The sequence below is a fragment of the Mustelus asterias genome, chromosome 1, assembly GCF_964213995.1.
Source record: "Mustelus asterias chromosome 1, sMusAst1.hap1.1, whole genome shotgun sequence".
Lineage (NCBI taxonomy): Eukaryota > Metazoa > Chordata > Chondrichthyes > Carcharhiniformes > Triakidae > Mustelus > Mustelus asterias.
The window spans coordinates 155,930,685-155,954,783 of record NC_135801.1 but is presented as its reverse complement, the minus strand read 5'-3'; the positions used below and the strand labels follow the sequence as shown (position 1 = coordinate 155,954,783).

The window sequence follows — 24,099 nt, the reverse complement described above, 5'->3', positions numbered from 1 at the left end:
TACTTATTTTTGCTTCTATTCTGTCTGCACTTTTACAGCAGGCATGAGTCTTAATTATCACAAAATGTGCTCTGTGCTTAACGTAATCATAGTTGATGCCAACTCGTCTGTAGTCAAAAGGACTTTAATAACATCCTGCGTGAAGCCAAGCATGAATGTGTCTCTGAAATGAGTTGCTTTCCAACTGACTGACAGAGTGCTCAATTAGCAGATGGTTAAAGAAAAAATTGGCAAACGTTCAATGCGCTGCAAATAACAAAAAGTACCAGATTCTTCAGCATCCAATGTTTCTGTCAGGCAGAGTCACCACTCCCCTCGAATATGTGATTGAATTAATTGCATTCAGGTTTTGCTTTTTGTCCCGGATGTTCCATTGCTTAGCCTCCATCTTGTCTTTTGTTTGGGATTGCACAGTTATTAGCACTGCTGCCTCAGAGCGCCAGGGACCTGGGTTTGATTCCCGGCTTGGGTCGCTGTCTGTGTGGAGTTTGCACATTCTCCCCGTGTGTGCGTGGGTTTCTCCCACACTTCGAAAGATGTGCTGGTTAGGCGCATTGGCCGTGCTAAATTCTCCCTCAGTGTACCCGAGCAGGTGCCGGAGTGTGGCGACAGGGGGAGTGTGGTGACACTAATAAACTTAAAATTAAAAAAAAAACTCATTGTAGTAAAGTTGAATGGGCTCTGGCAGTCCTTGTTCAAGTAACCATTCATCCTTCATGCATGAGAAGCGTTGGTTGGTTATTTGACCTGGGAATGCATCACAGGGAAACATGATTCTCTTCTCAGCTGGCATGTTTAAAGTTTATTTATTAGTCACAAGTAGGCTTACATCAACACTGCAATAGAATTACTGTGAAAATCCCCTAGTCGCGACACTCCGGCACCTGTTCGGGTACACTGAGGGAGAAGTTATCATGGCCAATTCGCCTAACCAACACATCTTTGGACTGTGGGAGGAAACCGGAGGAAACCCACCCAGACATGGGGAGAATGTGCAAACTCCACACAGACAGTGACCCAAGCCGGGAATTGAACCCAGGTCCCTGGCGCTCTGAGGCAGCAGTGTTAACCACTGTGCCACCATGCCATCCGCATCCGTTAAACAGAATTCTCTGACTTGGATAACAAGCTGGTTTGACCCCTTCCCAGTTCAAGGGCTCTGAGGTCAACTGTAGCACAGCAATGCTGCTTCTGCTGAGATCAGCTACGGCAATATCAGCAGGGGAACTGAAGCTTGTACTTTCTTCAATGATATGACTCAGTGGCATATCCAGCCATGCACTTACCCACTGCCATCAGAGGAGCCAGTATTGGATTTTGTTTCCCAATAATTTTGTGAAATAATGTCAGATGATTGCTTTCTGTCATACAGAGCTATTTAAAGTTTAAAGTTTGAAGTTTAAAGTTTTAAAGTTTATTTATCAGTGTCACAAGTAGGCTTACATTAACACTGCAATGAAGTTACTGTGAAAATCACCTAGTCTCCACACTCTGGTGCCATTTGTGTTTGCAGTGCAATAAAACAGCATTTCCCTCTATGGGTTTCTTAAAAAAAAATTGGAAATAACCCACAGACAATGCTAAGATAGAATAAATCTTCTTGAAGTTGCAATTAAGCTTCAGGATGTTGAGAGGTAAAGATTACTGTAAGAAATACAAAAATATAAAATCATGTGAGAGTTGCCTTCGTATTAAAGATCTGTCAGCCATCACGATGGGGAGGGGAGAAGGTGTACATAAGGAGATGATCTTGGTGAAGGTGCTTTACATTGATAATCTGTGGGTAATGGGGAGCAGAACTCTTGCAGCAATGGTCCAGTATAAACCGACAGCATTGATGTTGGAGAAAGGGAGAAATGGTATTCCTGAGTCACTAGTCTCTGCTCAAGTGCCACTCAGCACTTGTACATCAATAAAACTCAATATCACCCATTCTAATACTGTTGCCCAAAGACACGATCTAACCTAACATTCAGGCAAAATGATTTTTATGGAATAATTTGCACTTACATGTAGAAATCGAGGAACGTACACCGAAGTGATTCCTCCTACAGTTATACACCTTAAACGTCTGCGCAATAAATTTCCTGATGGCATGGATGAGATTGCTAAATCTCTGGAGAAATCAACAGAGAATTTCATCTTACATTCTTTTTGGAAGGGGCTTAGCTTAGTGCTTTCAATATCTGCAGCTTTGTTGCAGCACCAATTATGACACGCGCTGTAAAGTGTACTTTTTATCCCTTACAGAGATCCCTGGGCTGTGATGAGTTTGTTGATCTCAGCAGGGCTGGTGTGGGTTTGCTATAGATTGGTTTGAGTACTTCAAAGGCTTAGGAGGGAATGAATCACCCCGGGGGTCTGGCTCATGTTCAATATTCAATAATATTCTGCTGGCAATGAAATGCAGGCCACTAGCTCTCAGGTGGGGACAGATTTGAACTTGGCTGTGAAGATTGGACTTAGTGTGAGGATCTTCATTGCCTGATGGTACTCTCAAGGTAGCCCCCAGCGGACTGTTGCTTCCTCTGAAACTGCATCCCAATGTAAGTGAAATCTTTCAGAAAAGGAGAACAACATTACAATATATATAAAGATTTGTGGTTGCTGATGTGCTTTGAACAATATGGTAGAAGTCTGATTCTTATCAAGTGGAAACACTGCCAGACATACCTGATGTTGGTGTCATAGGCGTAGCTGCCAGTCCATTCATATTCAAGGCTGCCATCTGTTGCATCTGTGCTGCTGCGAATGCTGCCATTGGGTTCAGGTAACCTCCTTGGGCAACTGACGCCATTATTGTTGCTTGCTGCTGCATCAACTATTAAAAATAAATAATGTTTATTCTAGTTTTTCTTTTTTTGACTTTGATGAAACACTCCAGTAACAAAGAAAATACAAATGCATTTTAGCCATGCCATCGTGGTGTGTTTGTTAATTCCTAAAGGTTGTTTGTGCAAAGATTTTGAATCGAACTTAGGTCCTCTGTTTATTGGCACTACATTGACACAATGGGGCTTGAATTCTGCAACACCTATGAATGAACACAAAACAATCAGTGCATTGGCCTCGCTCACCAGAAGGCTGAGACCTGAGGACGTGCTAAATTTGTACTTGTGCCTCCATGGAATGTGGTTGCCAAGAGGAACTGGGCTCTGTCAGCTCATATGTCAAACCAATCGGCAGGGAAGTCAAGGGAGAGGGCAAGGGGGGAAATGGGAAGTGGATGAACATGGGCCAAAGGCAGTCTGTGGTAATAATGTGGGGGCAGGAGAGATCCATCTCATTTATCTTCTACTATCCTGGTGGTCCAATAATGGAGTTGAATAATCATAGCGATCTATCTCTATCAATTAGTCTATAACATACTCGAAAAGGAGGTAAAGTTACCAGTGTGAAAAGCTTTGGAAGCTTTCAAAGCCAACTGTTTCTCTCAAATTTACCACACATCATATTTCATGTCTCAAATATCATAACCCAAAATATCTGATTCTGAAAGAAATCTAATGATTTTAGAACCTGATAAAAAGTAATCATATTAACACTTAACATTCCAAATTTACATAATAGTTCCTTATAATCCATTACCTCCACCCTTTCAATCATTCTTGCTGCAAATTCTGTATCCTCTTAAGAGCCGAAATATCCTTTTTGTATTATGGTGACCATAATATTCTAAGTGTGATCATGTCAATGATTTATAAAGCAGGATTATTTCACTATTAAAGCTCAATATTGGCCTTTTAAGGTTCTGATTTGCTTCACCCACTGCTAATGATTATTGGTAGCTTCAATTTGCTGTTAGTCTGGAGCCAAAATATTTTTCATTTTCCATACACAATATTTGCTATCCAATTAAATATATTCCATTCCTGAATGGTTTGTCCCCATGTGAAGTACCGTGCATTTTTCTACACTGCAATTTCATCTGCTATTTATCTGCCCAATTTCAAATTTATTCCAATATAATTTAACCTGCGCAGCTTTGCCGTATTCACCTCTGTTAACTTTGTATTTGGTGTAAATTTAGCCACTGTGTTCGTGACCTTCCAGTTCTGCATCATTTTTGAAGAGGTTAAGTAATAAAGGTCCCAAAAATGACCCTGTGGAACCCCACTGCTGTCTTGTCCCAAGATGGTGATATTCCCTGCACAACCATTGGTGCCATTTCCCAAGATGGTGACATTCCCTGTACCACCACTCTGAGTTCTGTTGATCAGCCAATTCCAAAACCACTGTGGCACATCCAAAGATGTGTGGGTTAGGATGATTGGATATATATGTAGGATATTTCCTTTGAATCCCACTTGCTTTATATCTAGTACCAAACTTTCCAGAAAAATTGCACCAAAGACCTTGGTGAAATCCAAATATACAACATGCACTGCCTTTATCACACACACATACAAAACCAGTAGCTTTGATTGATAAGTTTCCTGCAATTTTCTCACTTAGTTCCTTAAGAATCCTTAGTCATATGTTACTAGTCTCCTGAGATTTATTTACCTTAGGTCTGGACGGCTGTTCAGAAAGCATGCTGATAGTAATATAACTGGGTTCACTACCTACTCTTGCAACACCTTCAAGTCCCCTTGTACAGATACGGTGGCACAGTGGTTAGCACTGCTGCCTCACAGTACCAGGGACACTGCTTGGGTCCCTGTCTGTGCAGAGTTAGCATGCTCTCCCCGTGTCTGTGTGGGTTTCTTCCGGGTGCTTCAGTTTCCCTCCACAGTCGGAAAGATATGCTGATGAGGTGCATTGGCCATGCTAAATTCTCCCTCAGTGTTTCCGAACAGGCGCCGGAGTGTGGTAACTAGGGGATTTTCACAGTAACTTCATTGCAGTGTTAATGTAAGCCTATTTGTGGCACTAATAAATCAAGTTTTAAAGTTACTGGTCTTTGCCAGTGTAAAAATTGAGTTTTAAAGACTAATTTTACAGTGACAACAATAATAACTTACTTATGTGTATATAGTGCCCTTAAAATAATGACCAGATGCATTATAAAACAAAATATGATACCGAGCCACAAAGTAAAGTAAAAGTAAGGTTTATTTATTAGTCACAAGTAAAACTTACATTAACACAGCAATGAAGTTACTGTGAAATTCCCCTAGTTGCCACATTCCGGTGCCTGTTCGTGTGAATGCACCTAACATTAGCAAATATTAGGGTGGATCATGGTCAAAAAGTTATGTCTTAAAGAAGGAAAGTGAAGTAAAGAGATGTTGAGGTTTAGGGAGGGTATTCCAGAGCTTAGGGCCTCAGCAGCTGAAGGCACAGCCACAAATAGTTTGCGATTCAGATCCTGGATACTTAAGAATTCGGAATTAGAGAAGTACAGATATTTTGGAGGATTGTGTAGCTGGAGGAGATTCCAGAAATTGGGATGGCAAGGCCATGGAGGGATTTGGAAACAAGGGTGAGGTGTTATTTAACCGACAACTGGTGTAATTCAGCAAGCGGGCGGCACGGTGGCACAGTGGTTAGCACTGCTGCTTCACAGCTCCAGGGACCTGGGTTCAATTCCCGGCTTGGGTCACTGTCTGTGTGGAGTTTGCACATTCTCCTCGTGTCTGCGTGGGTTTCCTCTGGGTGCTCCGGTTTCCTCCCACAGTCCAAAGATGTGCGGGTTAGGTTGATTGGCCATGCTAAAATTGCCCCTTAGTGTCCTGAGGTGTGTAGGTTAGAGGGATTAGTGGGTAAATGTGTGGGGATATGGGGGTAGGGCCTGTGGGATTGTGGTCGGTGCAGACTCGATGGGTCAGATGGCCTCTTTCTGCACTGTAGGGTATCTATGATCTATCCATGAAGCACAGGGGTGATAAAGGAATGGGGCATGGGAAGCAAAATCCTGGAAGACCTCAAGTTTACAGAACATAGAATGTGGGCAGCTGGCCAGGTTGAAATAATCAAGTCTGGAGGTAACAAAGAGTTTCAATAACAGAACAGCTGAGTCAGGGGTGGCATTGGGAAATGTTTCAGAGGTGGATACATGCACTCCTAGTGATGGTGTAGCTATGTGGCTGCATGCACATGTTGGGGGCAAATAAGAAGTTGCGAACAGACTGGTTTAGTTGGTCATGCCTTCATAGTGTCAGTGGACCCACTCCTTTCCCCATTCTTCTTATTCTCTTCATATAGCTTTAAAACATTTGATTACTTTCCACGAGAAGTGTTTCCTTATTATCCAGATAATAACATTTCGACTATTTAATATTCTGTAATATTTTATATTTACTAAACAGCTCTGCACTGATTCTAAGCTGCATCTAAACTGAACTCTAAACAGAAGCAACCAACAACTGTGAGTTACCAAATGTATCCAGGCATTTTTCTTTCACGCATAGATAATGAATAATATTGGAGGAAGTGTTAACATTTTAAGATATTGACTGGAATTCTCCAGTCTACTGTTCCCTGGCACTGCTGCCAGTGAGAATGGAGAATTTGGCACTCAGCCAAAATCTCCATTCACAGCAGGGGGCCCGGAGAATCCCAGCCGCGGACGAGGTCTGAGAGTTCCAGTCATTGGGCGCGATCTTACCGCCCCGCTCACGCCACACTCCCGCTGCAGCGAAGATGGAGATTTTGGCGACAAGCCAAATCTCCGTTCACTGCGGCGGAATGGGAAAACACCACTGGTGTGAACGGTCAGAAAATTCCGGCCATTGTCTTAGATCACTGTGTCATTCTGAAGCATAACAAACAACTTGAGATTGACAGGATCCTACTTTGATATAGATAAGTCCATTAAGCCCATACTATACTCTGTTTATCACATCAACACACACACAAGCTGAATGTTCTGTCGAATTAGACAAATCTGTTATACTGTGGAATATCTCATTGATATAAGAAAATGCGACATTGCAAGGTTTTGTATCGATCTAAAATAGTATGTTATACTGTAGGATATTTCTATTGATCTAGATCAGTATGTTAGACTTGATCTGTTGATCTACTGTCAGGCATTGTATTGATCTTTAACAGCTTGTTGCACTGCATGATATTACTTCAATCTACCACAGTACGTTAGGTAGCAGAATATTGTAAGGATCTAGAATAGAATGTTAAACCACAGGATGCAATATTGCTCTAGAATTTGCACACCGTCAGGCCTTATATTGATTTACCACTGTTGGCGTACTAAACTTTAAAGTTTACTTATTAGTGTCACAAGTAGGCTTACATTCACACTGCAATGAAGTTAGTGTGAAAATTCTTGTCACCACACTCCGACGCCTGTTCGGGTACACTGAGGGAGAATTTAGCATGGCCAATGCATCTAACCAGCACATCTTTTGCTCTCTTTTGGGAGGAAACCGGAGCACCCGGAGGAAACCCATGCATACACAAGGAGAATATGCAGACTCCACACAGACAGTGACCCAAGCCGGGAATCGAACCTGGGTCCCTGGTGCTTTGAGGCAGCAGTGCTAACCACTGTGCCACTCTGGCGCCCCAAGATAAGGTGTGAGACCGACTGACAACAGTATATTATGCCGAAGGTGTCTTCATTGTCTAGGGCAGTAAGATATAACACAGCATATTATACTGGTCTAAAACAACATGAAACACTGCAAATTGTATTGACCTAGAATATGCCCTATTACTCTATAATCTCATATTTGGAATTCTCCGTAATACTCATAAAATTTAGCCACATATATAATATATATTTTAGATAAGAAAGAAGTTACAAGGATATCAGTTGTATTTAAATAGTGCACATCATGTCCTCAAGACATCTCAGGGCACTTCACAATCAATTATCTACCTTCAAAGTGCAGTAACTGCATCGTATAAGTGTAGTCAATCTATAAATAATTTTAGCAAACAAAATGTTCATAAAAATGAATTATTTTGATGAAATTAGGACATATTCAACTGTCAGGTAGTTAAGAACAGCTTTGTTGACAATGTATATTACTGCTAAACATCAACATCAAGGAGAAAATAAAAGAGGTGCAGAACTGTAAGAAGTTATCAGTTCCAGTTACATTCAGGCGACTGGATTAATAATAAGAAGGAATGAAATCCATCTTTTGAGATAGGGCCTGAGAAGGGAAAATAGAGTCAACATTGAGAACTGACATGGTTTATCCTATCAGACTTCACAAAGTTACAAAAAGATATGAATAGGAATTACATATTTGGCCATCTTAGCAAGCTTGCTATCAGCACAAGACCAATAGGTTGCCCACATCTGCTATACAGGCATGCCTGCATGTAAGAAGCAAATTGACCATGTCGGAGTCAATGCACGAGAAGTCCTTTCTCTTGACAGGAGTGCATGGAGACAAGCAGTTGGGAAGGTTGCGGAAAAAGAAGAGGGCAAAAGAAATGACCAGATGGCAGGATAAAACATGAGTCAACCTTGGGCCAACACTATTCATCTGTGCCAGCTGCGGAAGGGACTGCCACATATAAATTGGTCTCTATAGCCACAACAGATGATGTTCAATCCAGAAGTGGCATAGACCCCAGGCACGATCTATTGTCTCCCGAGAGGGATGGATGGCATCTGTCTCAGAAGTCCATTCCTGAAAGTGATTAGAATTATTTAATTTTGCATTTGTTTCTCATCCTACTGCTATACTTTAATGTGAGGTAGTTTTCAAAATGGATCTTTTTCATACAACTTACTATCTGGGAGACCTTTACGAGATCCATGCTTTGTTGCCTTCTTTCAAGCTTGAAAACTAATGTTTTTCCAATCTTTTCTTCTAATGCATCCCTATTTTTCCTCAGTGTTTTAAAGTTCATTTATCAGTGTCACAAGTAGACCCACATTAACACTGCAGTGAAGTTACTGTGAAAAGTTGCCTGTTTATATCGAATTATATCAGCCGCTAATACAGCAATTCTCTCTAAGTCATTCAAAGAAAAGCAAAATACTGTGGATGCTGGAGATCTGAAATAAAACCAGTAAACACTGGAAAACCTCAGCAGATCTGGCAGCAAGTGTGGAGAGAGAAACAGAGTTAACATTTCCAGTCAGGGGAAGAAGTCATATGGATTTGAACCATTAACTCTGAGGCCAAACTCTACCACCTCACTCACCCGCCCGGAATCGGGGCAGACAAGGAAATCTGCGTTGGCCTCGGGCGGGATCTTACGATCTCACCCAAGAAAGGCCGTAAAATCCCACCCTGATTCTCTCTCCACAGATGCTGCCAGACTTGCTGAGTTTTTCCATCATTGCCTGTTTTCTTTCTAAGTCATTGTTAGGTCCACTGCTGTCTCTACAGATTCATACAGAATCACTAAAACAGATGATCTCAATGCTGTTTGCAAATTGATTGATAACTTTTGTTACACAACTTCTTTATTTTCTCTTCTCTAGTGGATACTTTCAGAACTGTTCTGATGGAAGCTCACAAAGCTGAAATGTTAACTCTGTTTCCCTCTCCACAGACCTGCTGAGTATCACAGAATCACAGAAGCGTTATGGCACAGAAGGAGGCCATTTGGCCCATTGTGTCTGTGCTGGTTCTCCAAATGAACATCATGACTTGGTGCTATTCCGCGGCCTTTACCCTGTACCCCTGCAAATTATTTTTATTTAAGTAATCTAATGCCCTCTTGAGTGCCTCGATTGAACCAGCCTCCATCGCACTTCCAGGCAGTGCATTCCATACCCGAACCACTTATATGGAGACGATTTTTCTCACATCACATTTGCTTCTTTTGCAAATCATTTTAAATCTGTGCCCTCTCATTCTTGATCCCTTTACGAGTGGGAACAGTTTCTCCCCATCTACTCTGTCCAGGCCACTCATGAATTTGAACATCTCTATCAAATCTACTCTTAGCCTTCTTTTCTCCAAGGGGAACAGTCCAAACTTCTTCAATCCATCCTCATAACGGAAGTTTCTAATTCCTGTAACCATTCTTGTAAATCTCTTCTGTACTCTCTCCAATGCAATCACATCCTCCTTAGAGTGTGATGCCCAGAACTGTATACAATATTCCAGCTGAGGTCTAACTAGTATTTTGTATCAGTTCAGCATAATCTCCTTGCTCTTGTACTCTATACCCCATTAACAAAACCCATATACTTTTTTTTATTCATTCGTGGGAAGTGGGTGTCGCTGGCTGGCCAGCATTTATTGCCCATCCCTAGTTGCCCAAGAGCAGTTGAGAGTCAACCACATTCTTGTGGCTCTAGAGTCACAGACCAGCTAAGGATGGCAGATTTCCTTCCCTAAAGAACATTAGTGAACCAGATGGGGTTTTCCGACAATCGACAATGGTTTTATGGTCATCAGTAGATTCTTAATTCCAGATTTTTTTTTAACTGAATTCAAATTCCACCATCTGCCTTGGCAGCTTTCGAACCCGGATCCCCAGAACATTAGCTGAGTTTCTGGATTAATAGTCTAATGACAGTACCACTAGGCCATCGCTATATGCTTTATCGACTGCTCCCTCCACCTGTCCTACCACCTTCAATGATCCATACACATATACATCCAGGTCCCTGTGCTCCTGCAACCCCTTAAGAATTTTACCCCTTATTTTATATTGTCTCTCCATGTTCTTCCCAATAAAATGCATCACCTCACACTTGTCCATATTGAATTTTACCTGCCATCTGCCCACTCCACCATTTGTCTATGTCCTTTTGAAGTTCTACACTGCCCTCCTCACAGTTTACAATAAATTGTTCCCTGCACACCAAGATCTACGGGTGGCACGGTGGTTAGCACTGCTGCCTCACAGCACCAGGGACCGGGTTCAATTCCCGGATTGGGCCACTGTCTGTGTGGGGTTTGCACGTTCTCCCCGTGTCTGCGTGGGTTTCCTCCGGGTGCTCCGGTTTCCTCCCACAGTCTGACAGACGTGCTGGTTAGATGCATTGACCCGAACAGGCTCCGGAGTGTGGCGACTAGGGAAATTTTACAGTAACTTCATTGCAGTGTTAATGTAAGCCTTACTTGTGACTAATAAATAAACTTTACTTTACTTTAGATCATGAATGGATATCAGGAAAAGCAAGGATCCCAATACCGACCTCTGGAGAATATCACTACAAACTTTACTCCAGCCTGAAAAATATCCATTGACCGTTACTCTCTGCTTCCTAGTATTCAGTCAATTTTGTTTCCACATTGTTACTGTCCCTTTTATACCATGAGCTGTAGCTTTTCTCACAAGTCTGTTATGTGGCACTGTACCAAATGCCTCCTGCATATCCATGTACACCATATCAACAGCAGTATCCTCATTGACCCTTTCTTTTCCAAAAACCTTGCAACCTTTTTTGATCAAAGGTGTAACATTTGCAATTCTCCAGCCCTTTGGCACCTCCCCCGAGTCTAGAGAAGAGTGGAAGATTATGGCCAGCACCCTTACAATTTCCATTCTCAATTTCTTCAATGTCCCTGAAGAAGGGATATCTGGTCCAGTAGCTTGTCAACTTTAAGTACTGACAGTCTATTCAACACAGAAGTAAGTGAGCAAAGTTAAAGCACATGGGATGGGTGTAATATATTGGTATAGATGGAGAAATGGTTGACAGGAAACAGAGAATGGAAATAAATGGGTCTTTTTCCAAGAGGCAGGCAGTGGGCTACTGCAAGGATCAGTGCTTGTACCCTCATCGTTCATGAGATATATATATGACCTGGATGAGTGGTGGATCTGTGGAATCTTTGCCGCAGAAGGCTGTGGAGGCCAGGTCATTGAGTGTCTTTAAGACGGTGATAGATAGGTTCTTGATTAATAAGGGGATCAGGGGTTATGGGGAAAAGGCAGGAGAATGGGGATGAGAAAAATATCAGCCATGATTGAATGGCAGAGCAGACTCAATGGGTCGAGTGGTCTAATTCTACTCCTATGTCTTATGGTCTTATGAGGGAAGGGAATTTAATATTTCCAACTTTGCTGATGACACAAATCTGTGTGGAATTGTGAAGAGAATGCAAGGAGGCTTCAAAGTGATTTAGACAAGTTGACTGAGTGGGCAAACATATGGCAGATGCAGTACAACATGGCTAAATGTTGCACAGGTTAAAGAATTGTGTATTGTCACCAGGCAATCACCAGGCAATCACAATCATCAGGCAAGAGTATTCTCTTCCTGTTGGGGAACACTTCAGCGGTCATGGGCATTCGACCTCTGACCTTTGGGTAAGCGTTCTCCAAGGCGGCCTTCACGACACATGACAACGCAGAGTCGCTGAGCAGAGATTGATAGCCAAGTTCCGCACACATGAGGACGGCCTCAACTGGGATCTTGGGTTCATGTCACACTATCTGTAACCCCCACGACTTGCCCCGGCTTGCAAAATCTCACTAACTGTCCTGGCTGGAGACAATACACATCTCTTTAACCTGTGCTTAACCCTCTCTCCACTCACATTGTCTGTACCTTCAAGACTTGATCACCTGTAAAGACTTGCATTCCAACTATTATGTTGTAAATTGAGCTTGTGTCTTTATATGCCCTGTTTGTGAACAGAACTCCCACTCACCTGATGAAGGGGCAGCGCTCCGAAAGCTTGTGCTACCAAATAAACCTGTTGGATTTTAACCTGGTGTTGTGAGACTTCTTACTGCAGTTATACAGGGCCTTGGTGTGACCACTTCTGGAGTATCACATACAGTTTTGGTCTCCCTACCTAAGAAATGATATTCCGGTCATAGTGGGAGTGTACTCTGCCAAGCAGACGAAAACTTTAACCTGGTGTTGTTAAAACTCTTACTGTATTTACCCCAGTCCAACGCCGGCATCTCCACATAGTGGGAGTGTAGCAGAGGTTCACAAGGCTGATACTGGGTTTGGTGGGACTGTTATATGAAGAAAGATTGGTTCGACTGGGTCTGTATTCATTCGAAGGATGAGAGGAGATGTGATTGAAAGGTCTAAAATTCTAACAGGGTTGGACAGACTAGATGCAGGGAGGAAATTTTACCTGTTTGGAGAATTGAGAAGCAGGAGACAGGATATTGGGTAGACCATTTAGGAGTGAGATGAGGAAACATTTCTTCACTCAAAGGGTAGTAAATCTATGGAATTCTCTACTATAGGAGGCTGTGAAGACCAAGTCACTGAATGTATTCAAGAAAGATAGATTTTTAAAAAATGTTTTAATGGCACCAAGGAGAATGGAGAGAAAGTGGAAATATGGTATTGAAATAGAGGATCAGCGATGGTCATATTGTCTGATGGTGCAGGCTCGAAGGGCTGAATTGTCTACTCCTGTCCCTAGTTTCTAAGTTTCCCTCTTAGCAATTTTGAACCCTTGCAAGGAATGGAGTTTCCTTATCTGTCACCATGTCCTGGGTAGCATCTATCTCCTTGGTATAACTCCAGCATTTTCGATCTTAATTCCTCATTTCTACTTCTCTCTTCACCCTACTTATTGCCTTATTTATATACTTTTCAAGGTTCTATCCCTACCTCCTTTGGCTTTGTGAAGTTTGCTTGCTTTTCTATTTCTCTTTGTATAGATTTATTAAACCATTTAGGATAACACTTCTTTAATGTGCACTTACTAATCCTTGGATTGTCATTACTTTGCATGTCCTTATGTCACTAAAGTTTTTTACTCCTGTTGAACTATTCAAGTTCTGGGGTGGCCTGGTGGCACAGTGGTTAGCGCTGCTCCCTCACAGCGCCAGGATCTGGGTTCGATTCCCGGCCTCGGGTCACTGGCTGTGTGGCGTTTGCACGTTCTCCCCGTGTCTGTGTGGGTTTCCTCGGGATGCTCCGGTTTCCTCCCACAGTCCAAAGATGTGTGGGTTAGGTGGATTGGCCATGCTAAATTGCCCCTTAGTGTCAGGGGGACTAACCAGGGTAAATGCATGGGGTTATGGGGATCGGGCCTGGGTGGGATTGTGGTTGGTGCAGACTTGATGGGCTGAATGGCCTCCTTCCGCACTGTAGAATTATATGATTCTATGATTGTACCATTGTCTTGAAGTTGTCCCTCTTACAGTTGTGTAGCTGTTCATTGGTTTTCCTCAGATTGAGACAAGTCAGATTTAATCATGATAACCGTCAGTAATTTTCCCCAAAATGCCTTTCCTCATTTCTTGTAACCCAGCCCCAAATGACTTGACCCCTTCATATCTCAATTTTTTTAAGTTTGTTACTGGCCACCAGTTTAATGAAAAAAAAATTCAACATGAGTACGAGCTACAATGTCTATCCCGTGCTCAGAAAGTAAGATCTAATGCAAACATTACTTAAAAGTACAGACCGACTTGAGGTCACCACTAATAAGGGTGCAATGCAATGGGAGGATCATTCCCTAGCAGAGAGCTGACAGGTACAAACCAACTAATTATGTGGTGGGCTTTCCAAATCCACGCTAATGGCACGTTATCTTGATTGCCACAGTGCGTTTCAAGGTCATTACATTACTTGTTCCATGGATTTCAATGGGTGGAGAATCACGAGCAGCACGCCTCCTGATTTTCTGTATGTGCTGCTGTTAGGTGAGGTCCTGCTACTGCGATCAGACTTTACACACAAATAAAACATTTTCAAGTCCCATTAGTGTTTAACTGATATGATAACTGATATCAAAACAGTCAACACCATAATCTGAGTGACTGTGAAGACATAGCTCTGAAGGTCATCCAGGAAGTAAACTTTTCCCTTCTGCGCTTGATACCACAAACTAAAATCACCATGGACTTGTCTGATATTTGTCAAAATTTGGAACTGATCTTTGGGAACCTTGGCTTAATTTTTAGATGGTTCAAATTGAATAGTTTATTCTTCTCAGACACTGAATTCCTCTTTCACCGGTGAGCCGGTTAAGACTCATGGTCAGTAGCCTCTGTTCTGTATTTGTATCAACTTTCTTGTTTTTGTTTGTGAAGGAGGTCGTGCACTGCTTGGAACTGACCTTGGTGACCTTGACAACACTTGATGACTAGAATACAATTTTCAGAATAAACTTGCAGTCCAAAGATGTGCGGGTTAGGTTGATTGGCCATGCTAAATTGACCCTAGTGTCAGGGGATTAGCAGGGTAAATATGTGGGGTTACGGGAATAGGGCCTGGGTGGGATTGTGGTCAGTGCACTCGATGGGCCGAATAGCCTTCTTCTGCACTGTAGTGATTCTAATATTAATCAGCATGTGAATTGTAATCTACCTTCAGATCTGATACTTACTGAAAATATTTCATTAGTTGGTCGGCAAAATTTATTGGGGGAATTATAATTCATTATGCAGTTATAGGAAGCTCTGAAGAGATCATAAGTTAAAGTTAAAGTTTATTTATAAGTCACAAGCAAGGCTTACATTAACACTGCATAATGTTATTAGTGTTAATGTATAATAACTTGAAAAGGGAAAATTCAAGTTTTCCTCCTGGTCAGTAAGATCCAGTCGCAGGCTGTACAGTTTTTACATTAATTTTCCAAAAAGCCACCACTAATTAATCAGTTTTATATTCTGCAATATTAATACAGTTCTGTTCAGTTTTCAGTTATCACCCAAAAATAGCGAAAACACCAGAAAATCATGGTTCGCAGCTATTACCAGTGGAAATTTGGGAGGAAAAACATGATGTTAGAGTATGCCTCTTACTTGCTAATTATGAAATGGCACCGTTGACATGGAAAAACACTTAAACCATGTCACCTTCCACATTGATGCCCCTTCCCCCACTTAACTTCCTCCACCTCTACCTCACTAAAAGACAGCTAAAGCAGAGAAAAAAAGCTTTACATACTGGCAGCTGAATGAACATGTCTAAAACCTGTCTTAAAATGAAATAAAATCAGTGCCCAAGGGTTTCTGGCTCTAATCCATTTAAAATATGGAGTTTGCAGGCTTTGTAAACTTGCTGCTTGGAGTTCTCAGTCAGGTTGTTGTTCCATTCTCTTATTTGGACACAACAGCTGCAGCTTTTGTGTTGTTGTGTTGTTGTCAGAATTAAGTGACAGATTGCTGGGATTTTGACGCCTGAAACAAGCTTCAGCATCACATTGGCAATGTTGACTGTTGGCAGTAGGGCAACATCCTGCACCGTGACAATTTGTCTTCCTGATGTTGATTGTGACGCTACTGTACCTTTAAGAACTGTATTTTTTAAAAATCATGTTCTCTGCAGTTTGTAAGTCAGCCTTTTGTTTTTGTTGTGGCACCAGCTGTCTGCTTAAATGTCCTTTTATTACTGCTTAAATGATTTGAATGGGGTTTTGTTTATTTTTTTCTATGGGTCTCATGGGAGTTTGCGACCTTTTGAATTATTGAGGGAGAAGAATGATTGACAGGTCAGGTGGCAGGAGTTCTTTCGCTTTCAGTTTGGGCTGCTGTTTAGTTAGATGGTGCTTGACTTCAGGCTGGATGCAGTGTTCTGTCTCACTCTCCCTGGTGTTTTGGAAAGCAGTTCTGACTTTAAGCTTGTCTGTGTGTGTGTCAAGAAAGCTGCAGAATCCAATCAAAGGATTAAGTTCCAGCATCATGTGAGTATTCTTAGTTTCTGTTCCAAACCCTAGGCAGGCGTTTGTTTCTGGGATTTGCTTCGTTGGAACAGTATTTAGCTGTTAAGGGTTTATACAATATCACGGCTGTTTTTTCCTTGTTTGTAATTGACAGAAGTTATTGCTAACTTTCTTTCTACATGTTGACTGTATTCTTAAATAAACTTTGTTTGATAAAAGCTCCCTAGTGGGTCATTTGAATCATACCTGAAGTGAAACATCTCATGCTTACCCTGGCCAAATTCAAATTGCAAAATTTATGGTTCAGACAGACTTCATAAAACACCTTGGAGTTTCTGACCTGAATTATAACATGATGGCCAAACAAACTCTTTGCAGGGGTATAGGGGGTGGGGGGGAGCGGGGGGGGGGGGGGGGGCGGTGGGGTGTTGGTGTTGTTGAGAGTCTGTTCATTTGCTGCTGAAGGTGTTCTCAGTTTGGTATGTTCGTGTGGTGTCATCACTGTAGAACAAATCTCCGATGAGGACTTGCCGCAACTTGTATTGAATCTTTCCATCAGTTCTGGAATGTAAGTAGGCAGCCTCTGTAGATGACTTAGAGGCACATGACAGCAACAACGAGAAGAATAAACCAAAGAGCTTTGGTGTCAGAACACAACCCTGTGGATCTCAAAGAGTTCAATGTTGTTCCTTCATGACTGACCTTACCCATCATGTTGTCATGGAAAGAGGAGATCATATTGAGTAGTTTCAGCGGGCAATCAATTTTCTACATGGTCAAATGTCTTGGTGAGATGGAAGAATAATGTTCTCCCTTGTTCACAGCATTTCTCCTCTAGCTGCCAGACTGAGAAGCTCATGTTAATTGTAGATCTTCACGTTCTGAAACCATATCCGATAGATGTGTTCCGAGCCACGGTCTACAGTCTGACAAGGGCAACACGGATAGATGCTTTTCAAATGATACTCAGCAGGGAGATGCCTTGATAGTTTTGCAATCGCTGCACTTGCCCTTGTTCTTGTACAGGGTCATAATCTGGCATCACTCCTATCACTGCTCCCTCCCTCCAACAGAGACAGGGAAGTTCATGCATATACTGCAAGAGTGTCGGTTTCCAAGCAGCTCAGGCCCTATTGCAACAACACCTAGAGCTTGTAGAGATATTGAATGCAGTGGTTGTAATCTTCCAAAATTCCCGGGACTTTGGAAAGGTCCCAGGGGATTGGAAAACCACAAATGTAATGCCTCTATTTAAGAAAAGAGGGAGACAATGCAAGAAACTACAGTTGATTAGCCTAACATCTGTCATTGGGAAAATGCTTGAATCCATCATTAAGTGGTAACGACAGGGCATTTAGAAAAGCATAATAGAATTAGGGTCAAGCATAGGTCAGAATTTTACCATCCCGCTCACCATGGGAATCAGAGCAGGTGAGGGGTGGACCATGGAAAGGTCTGTTGACCTCGGGCAGGATTTTACGGTTTCGGGATGAGTGGGGCTGTAAAATCCCGCCCATAGTTTGTGAAAGGGAAATTATGTTTGTTTAATTAACTACAGTTCTTTGAGGAAGTAACCAGTGGGGTGGATAATGGGGAACCAGTAGATGCGATGTATCGAGATTTCCAAAAGACATTTGATAAGGTATCTCATAAAAGGTTACCACAAAAGATGAGAGCTCAGTATCAGGGTAACATATTTGCATTGATGGAAGATTGGCTAACTAACAGGAAGCAGACAGTCAGGATAAATGGTCATTTTTGTATCAGCAAACTGTAACTTGTGGCGGACCACAGGAATCAGTGTTGGGGTTTCAATTATTTATAACCTAATGACTTGGATGAATGGATTGAGTATACGGTAGCTAAGTTTGCTGATGACACAAGATTAGTATGAATGCAAATTGTGAAGAGGATACAAAAGTCAGAATGTTTGCAATGATGTAAAGGGTACTGCGCAAATCCAAAAAGTTTCTGGATTTTTCATTGACAAGAGAGGAAAGTGGAGTTAAGGTCACAATCAGGTCAACCATTATCTTACTGAATGGCGGAGCAGGTACGAGGGACTGACTGGTTATTCCAGCTCCTATTTCTTACAATCTTATGATCTCTGCTTATGTAAAGTGAATGAATAGAATCAGAAAATAGAATCCCTATAGTGCAGAAGGTGTCCATTCGACCCATTGAGTCTTCACTGACAACAATCCCACCTCGGCCCTATCCCCATAACCCCACATATTTATCCTGCTAATCCCTCTAACCAAGCATCCCGGGACATTAAGGGACAATTTAGCATGGCCAATCAACCTAACCTGCACATCTTTGGACTGTGGGAGGAAACCGGAGCACCCGGAAGAAATCCACATAGACACGGGAAGAATGTGCAAACTCCAGTGACCCAAGCCAGGAATCAAATCCATGTCCATGGAGCTGTGAGGCAGCAGTGCTAACCACTGTGCCACCATGCTACCCCTGAACCTCCCCTACTGTTGGTTCAATGTCCAGCTCTGTCAAGTCAGGCAGGCTTTCTATGGTGTTTAGAGCTTCCTCATTGACAGTGCTCTCTCGGGAGTATAACTCATGATAATGTTCCAACTCTCCAACTGTGTTTAACAGTCAGCGATGACCGTCACAGCCATCGTTTTCAATGAAGCCTTTTCTTTGTTGATGGACTTGTTGACTTTTTGATTCCTTCATACATGCTCCTAGAATTCATGTGTCAAAGGACATCTGAATATTCTGGCAAAGTTATAACCCGGAGTCATTGACACATCACCTAGCAGTCTGATGGGGCTTTACTTTGAGCAGCTCTCAGTGCATGTAGAGTCTTTTCACCAGGATTTCTCTTGTAATTAATGAGAGCGGACTACTTGGCTTCAATGACAGGTTCCATCACAGCGATACAAGCCTTGAGCCAGTCTGCACTTGTCTGCCTTTGCTTCCCATATGTTGAGAGTGCGATATTGTGCCCAGAAGTATGTTTCATTTTGCTTCTGCCCTCTGTTCGAGAGCACCTGTTCGGTTGAGTTGAGGAACTGTTGTTTTTTAATCTGGGTAGGCAGTCTGGCTGAAGTTGATATAAGGACAACATTTCTGCTTTGAATGAAAAAAACACCATCCTAATGTGTGTGCACACCAGAGATTGGTCGTATGGCACTCAGCACTGTGGCAGCTGTAAGTGTTGAGAATGCCGTTCAAAAAGCCTTCATCTGGTGATGATCAGATCCAAATGGTACAAATGCCCTAATCTTGGATGTCTCTTGTGACATGGTTTGTTCTGAAAGAAGATGTTAGTTACACAAAGTCTGCAGTCGCAGCAAAACTCAAGTAGTCTCTGTCTGTTCTCAGTTAGTTTTCCCAGGCCGCATCCACTAGCCAGCGGTTTAACAAACTAGCACACAAAAGCAGAAAAATAAAGTTTATTTATTAGTCACAAGTAAGGCTTACATTTACACTGCAATGAAGTTACTATGAAATTCCCCTAGTTGCCACAATGTGGCACTTGTTCGGGTCAATGCACCTAACCAGCACGTCTTTCAGAATGTAGGAGGAAACCGGAGCACCCGGAGGAAACCCACGCAGACACGAGGAGAACATGCAAACTCGACATAGACAGTGACCCAAGCCAGAAATCGAACCCAGGTCCTTGGCGCTGTGAAGCAGCAGTGTTAACCACCATGCTACCGTGCCACCCAGAAAGCACGCTAAACACTCTTCACCTCCACATTCGTCATATCACAATGACCTTTTGGATACACTTGAGTGTGTATTGAATGCAGTGTAGCTGCAGTCCAGTGTTAAGATTTTGGACTTCTCGAACAGCTTACAAATGACCCTTCCAGTGAGGCTGAAGCTGCTCTGTGTGCTAAGGTGAAGTATTATAGTACATTAGCATTAATGGCACATTCCAGAAATTCCTCCTGGGACTAAATCAGTTTAATGCACAGATCAGACATTAATGATTTGTTGGTTTGCTAAGGGCTTGTTAAGAAACAATTAATGACGAAGGTGCAAATTTCTGCATGACTGTCTTCCGCTTTGGGATATCCGAGAGAAGGTCACATTAAGGCAACAGAGAGAATTGGCAAAGATTCAGCAAGAATTTCAATTCACATAGCACCATGGGTGCAACAGCAATCTCAGTTTGTTGAACATGTTAAAGAAAACAAAAAGCAAAGGTCAAGAGCCCTGAATGTCTGATGTTATAGATTCAGTATAGATCCAGGCAACCCTGTTGAATTACTTCAGTCTTACTTAATAGCAATGTTTGAGACAATATCAAGGAAGCTAGTTCCTGAAACCAGAGCTGTTACATTAGCACTGGACCAGCAGGTAACGGTCAAATTGACAATGTCGTTCGCACTTTTGTTGTAACAACTGAAGGTTTTGTAAGACTAGGTCAGTATGCACTTCATTGCTGCATTGTGAAGATTACAGATTCCATTGGTTACAGCTTGCTAACTTGAAAATTTCTCATGTATCCATATTCCCTGTCCGATAACCAATCCTCAATCAAAGCTAATATGTTCCCTCCAACTCTTGAGACCTTACCTTATGTATTTACCATTTGTATGGCACCTTTTTGAATGCCTTTTTGAAATCCAATTATGCTATATCTAATGGCTCCCGGTTTTCTATCCTACCTTTGGGTTACATCCTCAAAAAATTCCAAAAAATTAACCAAACAATGTTTCCCCTTGTAAACCCAGGTTGACTGAGAAAACCATAGTACGATCAGATAGAGTGCATTGTTAAGCCTCCCTTAATAACAGATCCACCAATTTCCTGATGACTAATGTCAGGCTAATTGGCCTGAAGTTCTCTGTTTTCTCTCTCCCTACTTCCGAGGATAGCAGTGTTACATTTGCTAACTTCTAACCTTCTGGGACCCATCTAGAATCTAAAGAATTTTGGAAAATCGTAAGTGTACCCATTCTCTCTGCACCTACCTCTTTTAGAACACTGGGATGTAGACCATCTACGCCTGGGGGATTTGTCAGCTTTTAGCCCCTGAAGTTCTTTTAAGGATTTTATTTCCTGATATTAATTACTTTAAATCCTCACATTTATTACCCCCTTGGGCCCCTTTATTTCTGTAATGTCATTTATGTCTTCTATTATGAAAGCAAACACAAAATATTAGTCCAGTATTTCTGCTCTTTCCTCATGATAATTACTTCTATCTCTGCCTGGTTCACCATGGTAGGCTTCTGCAGAAAATGCAGATGTATGGGATTGGGGGTGATCTAGGAAATTGGATCAGGAATTGGCTAGCGGATAGGAAACAGAGGGTGGTGGTTGATAGTAAATATTCATCATGGAGTGCGGTTACAAGTGGTGTACCTCAGGGATCTGTTTTGGGGCCACTGCTGTTTGTAATATTTATTAATGATCTGGATGAGGGTATAGTTGGGTGGATTAGCAAATTTGCTGATGACACCAAAGTCGGTGGTGTGGTAGGCAGTGAGGAAGGGTGTCGTAGTTTGCAGGAAGACTTAGACAGGTTGCAAAGTTGGGCCGAGAGGTGGCGGATGGAGTTTAATGCGGAGAAGTGTGAGGTAATTCACTTTGGTAGGAATAACAGATGTGTTGAGTATAGGGCTAACGGGAGGACTTTGAATAGTGTGGAGGAGCAGAGGGATCTAGGTGTATGTGTGCATAGATCCCTGAAAGTTGGGAATCAAGTAGATAAGGTTGTTAAGAAGGCATATGGTGTCTTGGCGTTTATTGGTAGGGGGATTGAATTTAGGAGTCGTAGCGTTATGTTGCAACTGTACACAACTCTGGTGCGGCCGCACTTGGAGTACTGTGTGCAGTTCTGGTCCCCACATTACAGGAAGGATGTGGAGGCTTTGGAGAGGGTGCAGAGGAGGTTTACCAGGATGTTGCCTGGTATGGAGGGGAGATCCTATGAGGAGAGGCTGAGGGATTTGGGATTGTTTTCGCTGGAAAGGCGGCGGCTAAGAGGGGATCTTATTGAAACATATAAGATGATTAGAGGTTTAGATAGGGTGGATAGTGATAGCCTTTTTCCTCTGATGGAGAAATCCAGCACGAGGGGGCATGGCTTTAAATTGAGGGGGGGTAGTTATAGAACCGATGTCAGGGGTAGGTTCTTTACCCAGAGGGTGGTGAGGGATTGGAATGCCCTGCCAGCATCAGTAGTAAATGCGCCTAGTTTGGGGGCGTTTAAGAGATCCGTAGATAGGTTCATGGACGAAAAGAAATTGGTTTAGGTTGGAGGGTCACAGTTTTTTTTTTAACTGGTCGGTGCAACATCGTGGGCCGAAGGGCCTGTTCTGCGCTGTAATGTTCTATGTTCTATGATTAGCCTTTACTTTAGATGCTCTCCTTTTTATATACAGGCAATAACTCTTAATACATTTTTTATATTTCTTGCCTCTTAGCTCTCTTATTCTATATTTTCCCTTTTTCTCAACTTTTGCTGATCTCAAAAAGTCTCCCAATCTCAGGCCTTTGTTGTATGTCTCTCTTTTTAATGTCATACTATCTTTAACATCCCTTGTAAGCCATGGATGGATTTTTCTCACCAAGTTTTGTTTCTGAATGGAGCATATTTTGGTTAAACAGTTTTTAGATAGTTTCTTTAAATGTTTCCCATTGGTTATTTACCATCATACCTTTTACTCTATTTACCCAATCAATCTTAAGCAGCTCTCCTCTCTTCCTATGTAATTGGCTTTGTTTATGATTAAGATTCTTGTTTTGGACTTGATCATGTCACTCTCAAATTTTATGTAGAATTCAATTGCAATATGATCAGTTTTTTCACGAGGATCTTTCATCATAAAAGTACCAGCCTTTATTAGCTGAGGCATAGTGTTTAAGAGCAGGGAGGTTATGCTGAAACTATGCAAAATGTTGGTTAGGCCACGGTGGGGTATTGGGTGCAGTTCTGGAATCCACATTATAGGAGGGATGTGATAGCACTGGAAAGAGTGCAGAGGAGATTTACCAGGATGTTGCCTGGGCTGGAGAGCTTTAGTTATGAAAAGAGATTGGATAGACTGTTGTCCTTGGAGTAGAGGAGACTGAGGGGGGACATGATTGAGATGTATAAAATTGGGGCATAGATAGATTATGATGTGGAGATGCTGGTGTTGGACTGGGGTAAGCACAGTAAGATATCTCACAACACCAAGTCCAATAGGTTTATTTGGTAGTACAAGCCACAAGCTTTCGGAGCGCTGCTCCTTCATTAGGCGAGTGGGAGTTCTGTTCACAAACAGGGCATATAAAGACACAAATTCAATTTACAAAATAATGGTTGGAATATGAGTCTTTACAGGTAATCAAGTCTTAAAGGTACAGACAATGTGAGTGGAGAGAGGGTTAAGAACAGGTTAAAGAGATGTATATTGTCTCCAGCCAGGACAGCTGGTGAGAATTTGGAAGCCCAGGCAAGTTGTGGAGGTTACAGATAGTGTGACATGAACCCAAGATCCTGGTTTAGGCTGTCCTCATGTGTGCGGAACTTGGCTATCAGTTTCTGCTCAGCGATTCTGCGTTGTCATGTGTCGTGAAGGCCGCCTTGGTGAACGCTTACCTGAAGATCAGAGGCCATTGATCAAACAGACCATTGTCCGCAGCAAACTACCCAGCCTTCAGGAGAACAGTGACCAAGACACCACACAACCCTGCCACAGCAACCTTTGCAAGACGT

At 42.2% G+C, this 24,099-nt stretch overlaps 1 protein-coding gene across 47 annotated transcripts in view; it reads right to left on the bottom strand.

Moving 5' to 3' along the window:
• The window catches only part of celf4 (CUGBP, Elav-like family member 4), a 1,189,091-nt gene that overhangs the window by 86,165 nt on the left and 1,078,827 nt on the right, over positions 1-24,099 (bottom strand). For 46 of the 47 annotated variants that reach the window (XM_078220789.1, XM_078220922.1, XM_078220807.1 and 43 more), the window contains one exon: positions 2,674-2,821. In XM_078220789.1, the coding sequence (XP_078076915.1) occupies positions 2,674-2,821 (148 nt within the window). Of the gene's footprint in view, positions 1-1,465; positions 1,478-2,673; positions 2,822-24,099 lie in introns of all 47 variants that reach the window. The other variant, XM_078220798.1, reaches the window with a different exon arrangement.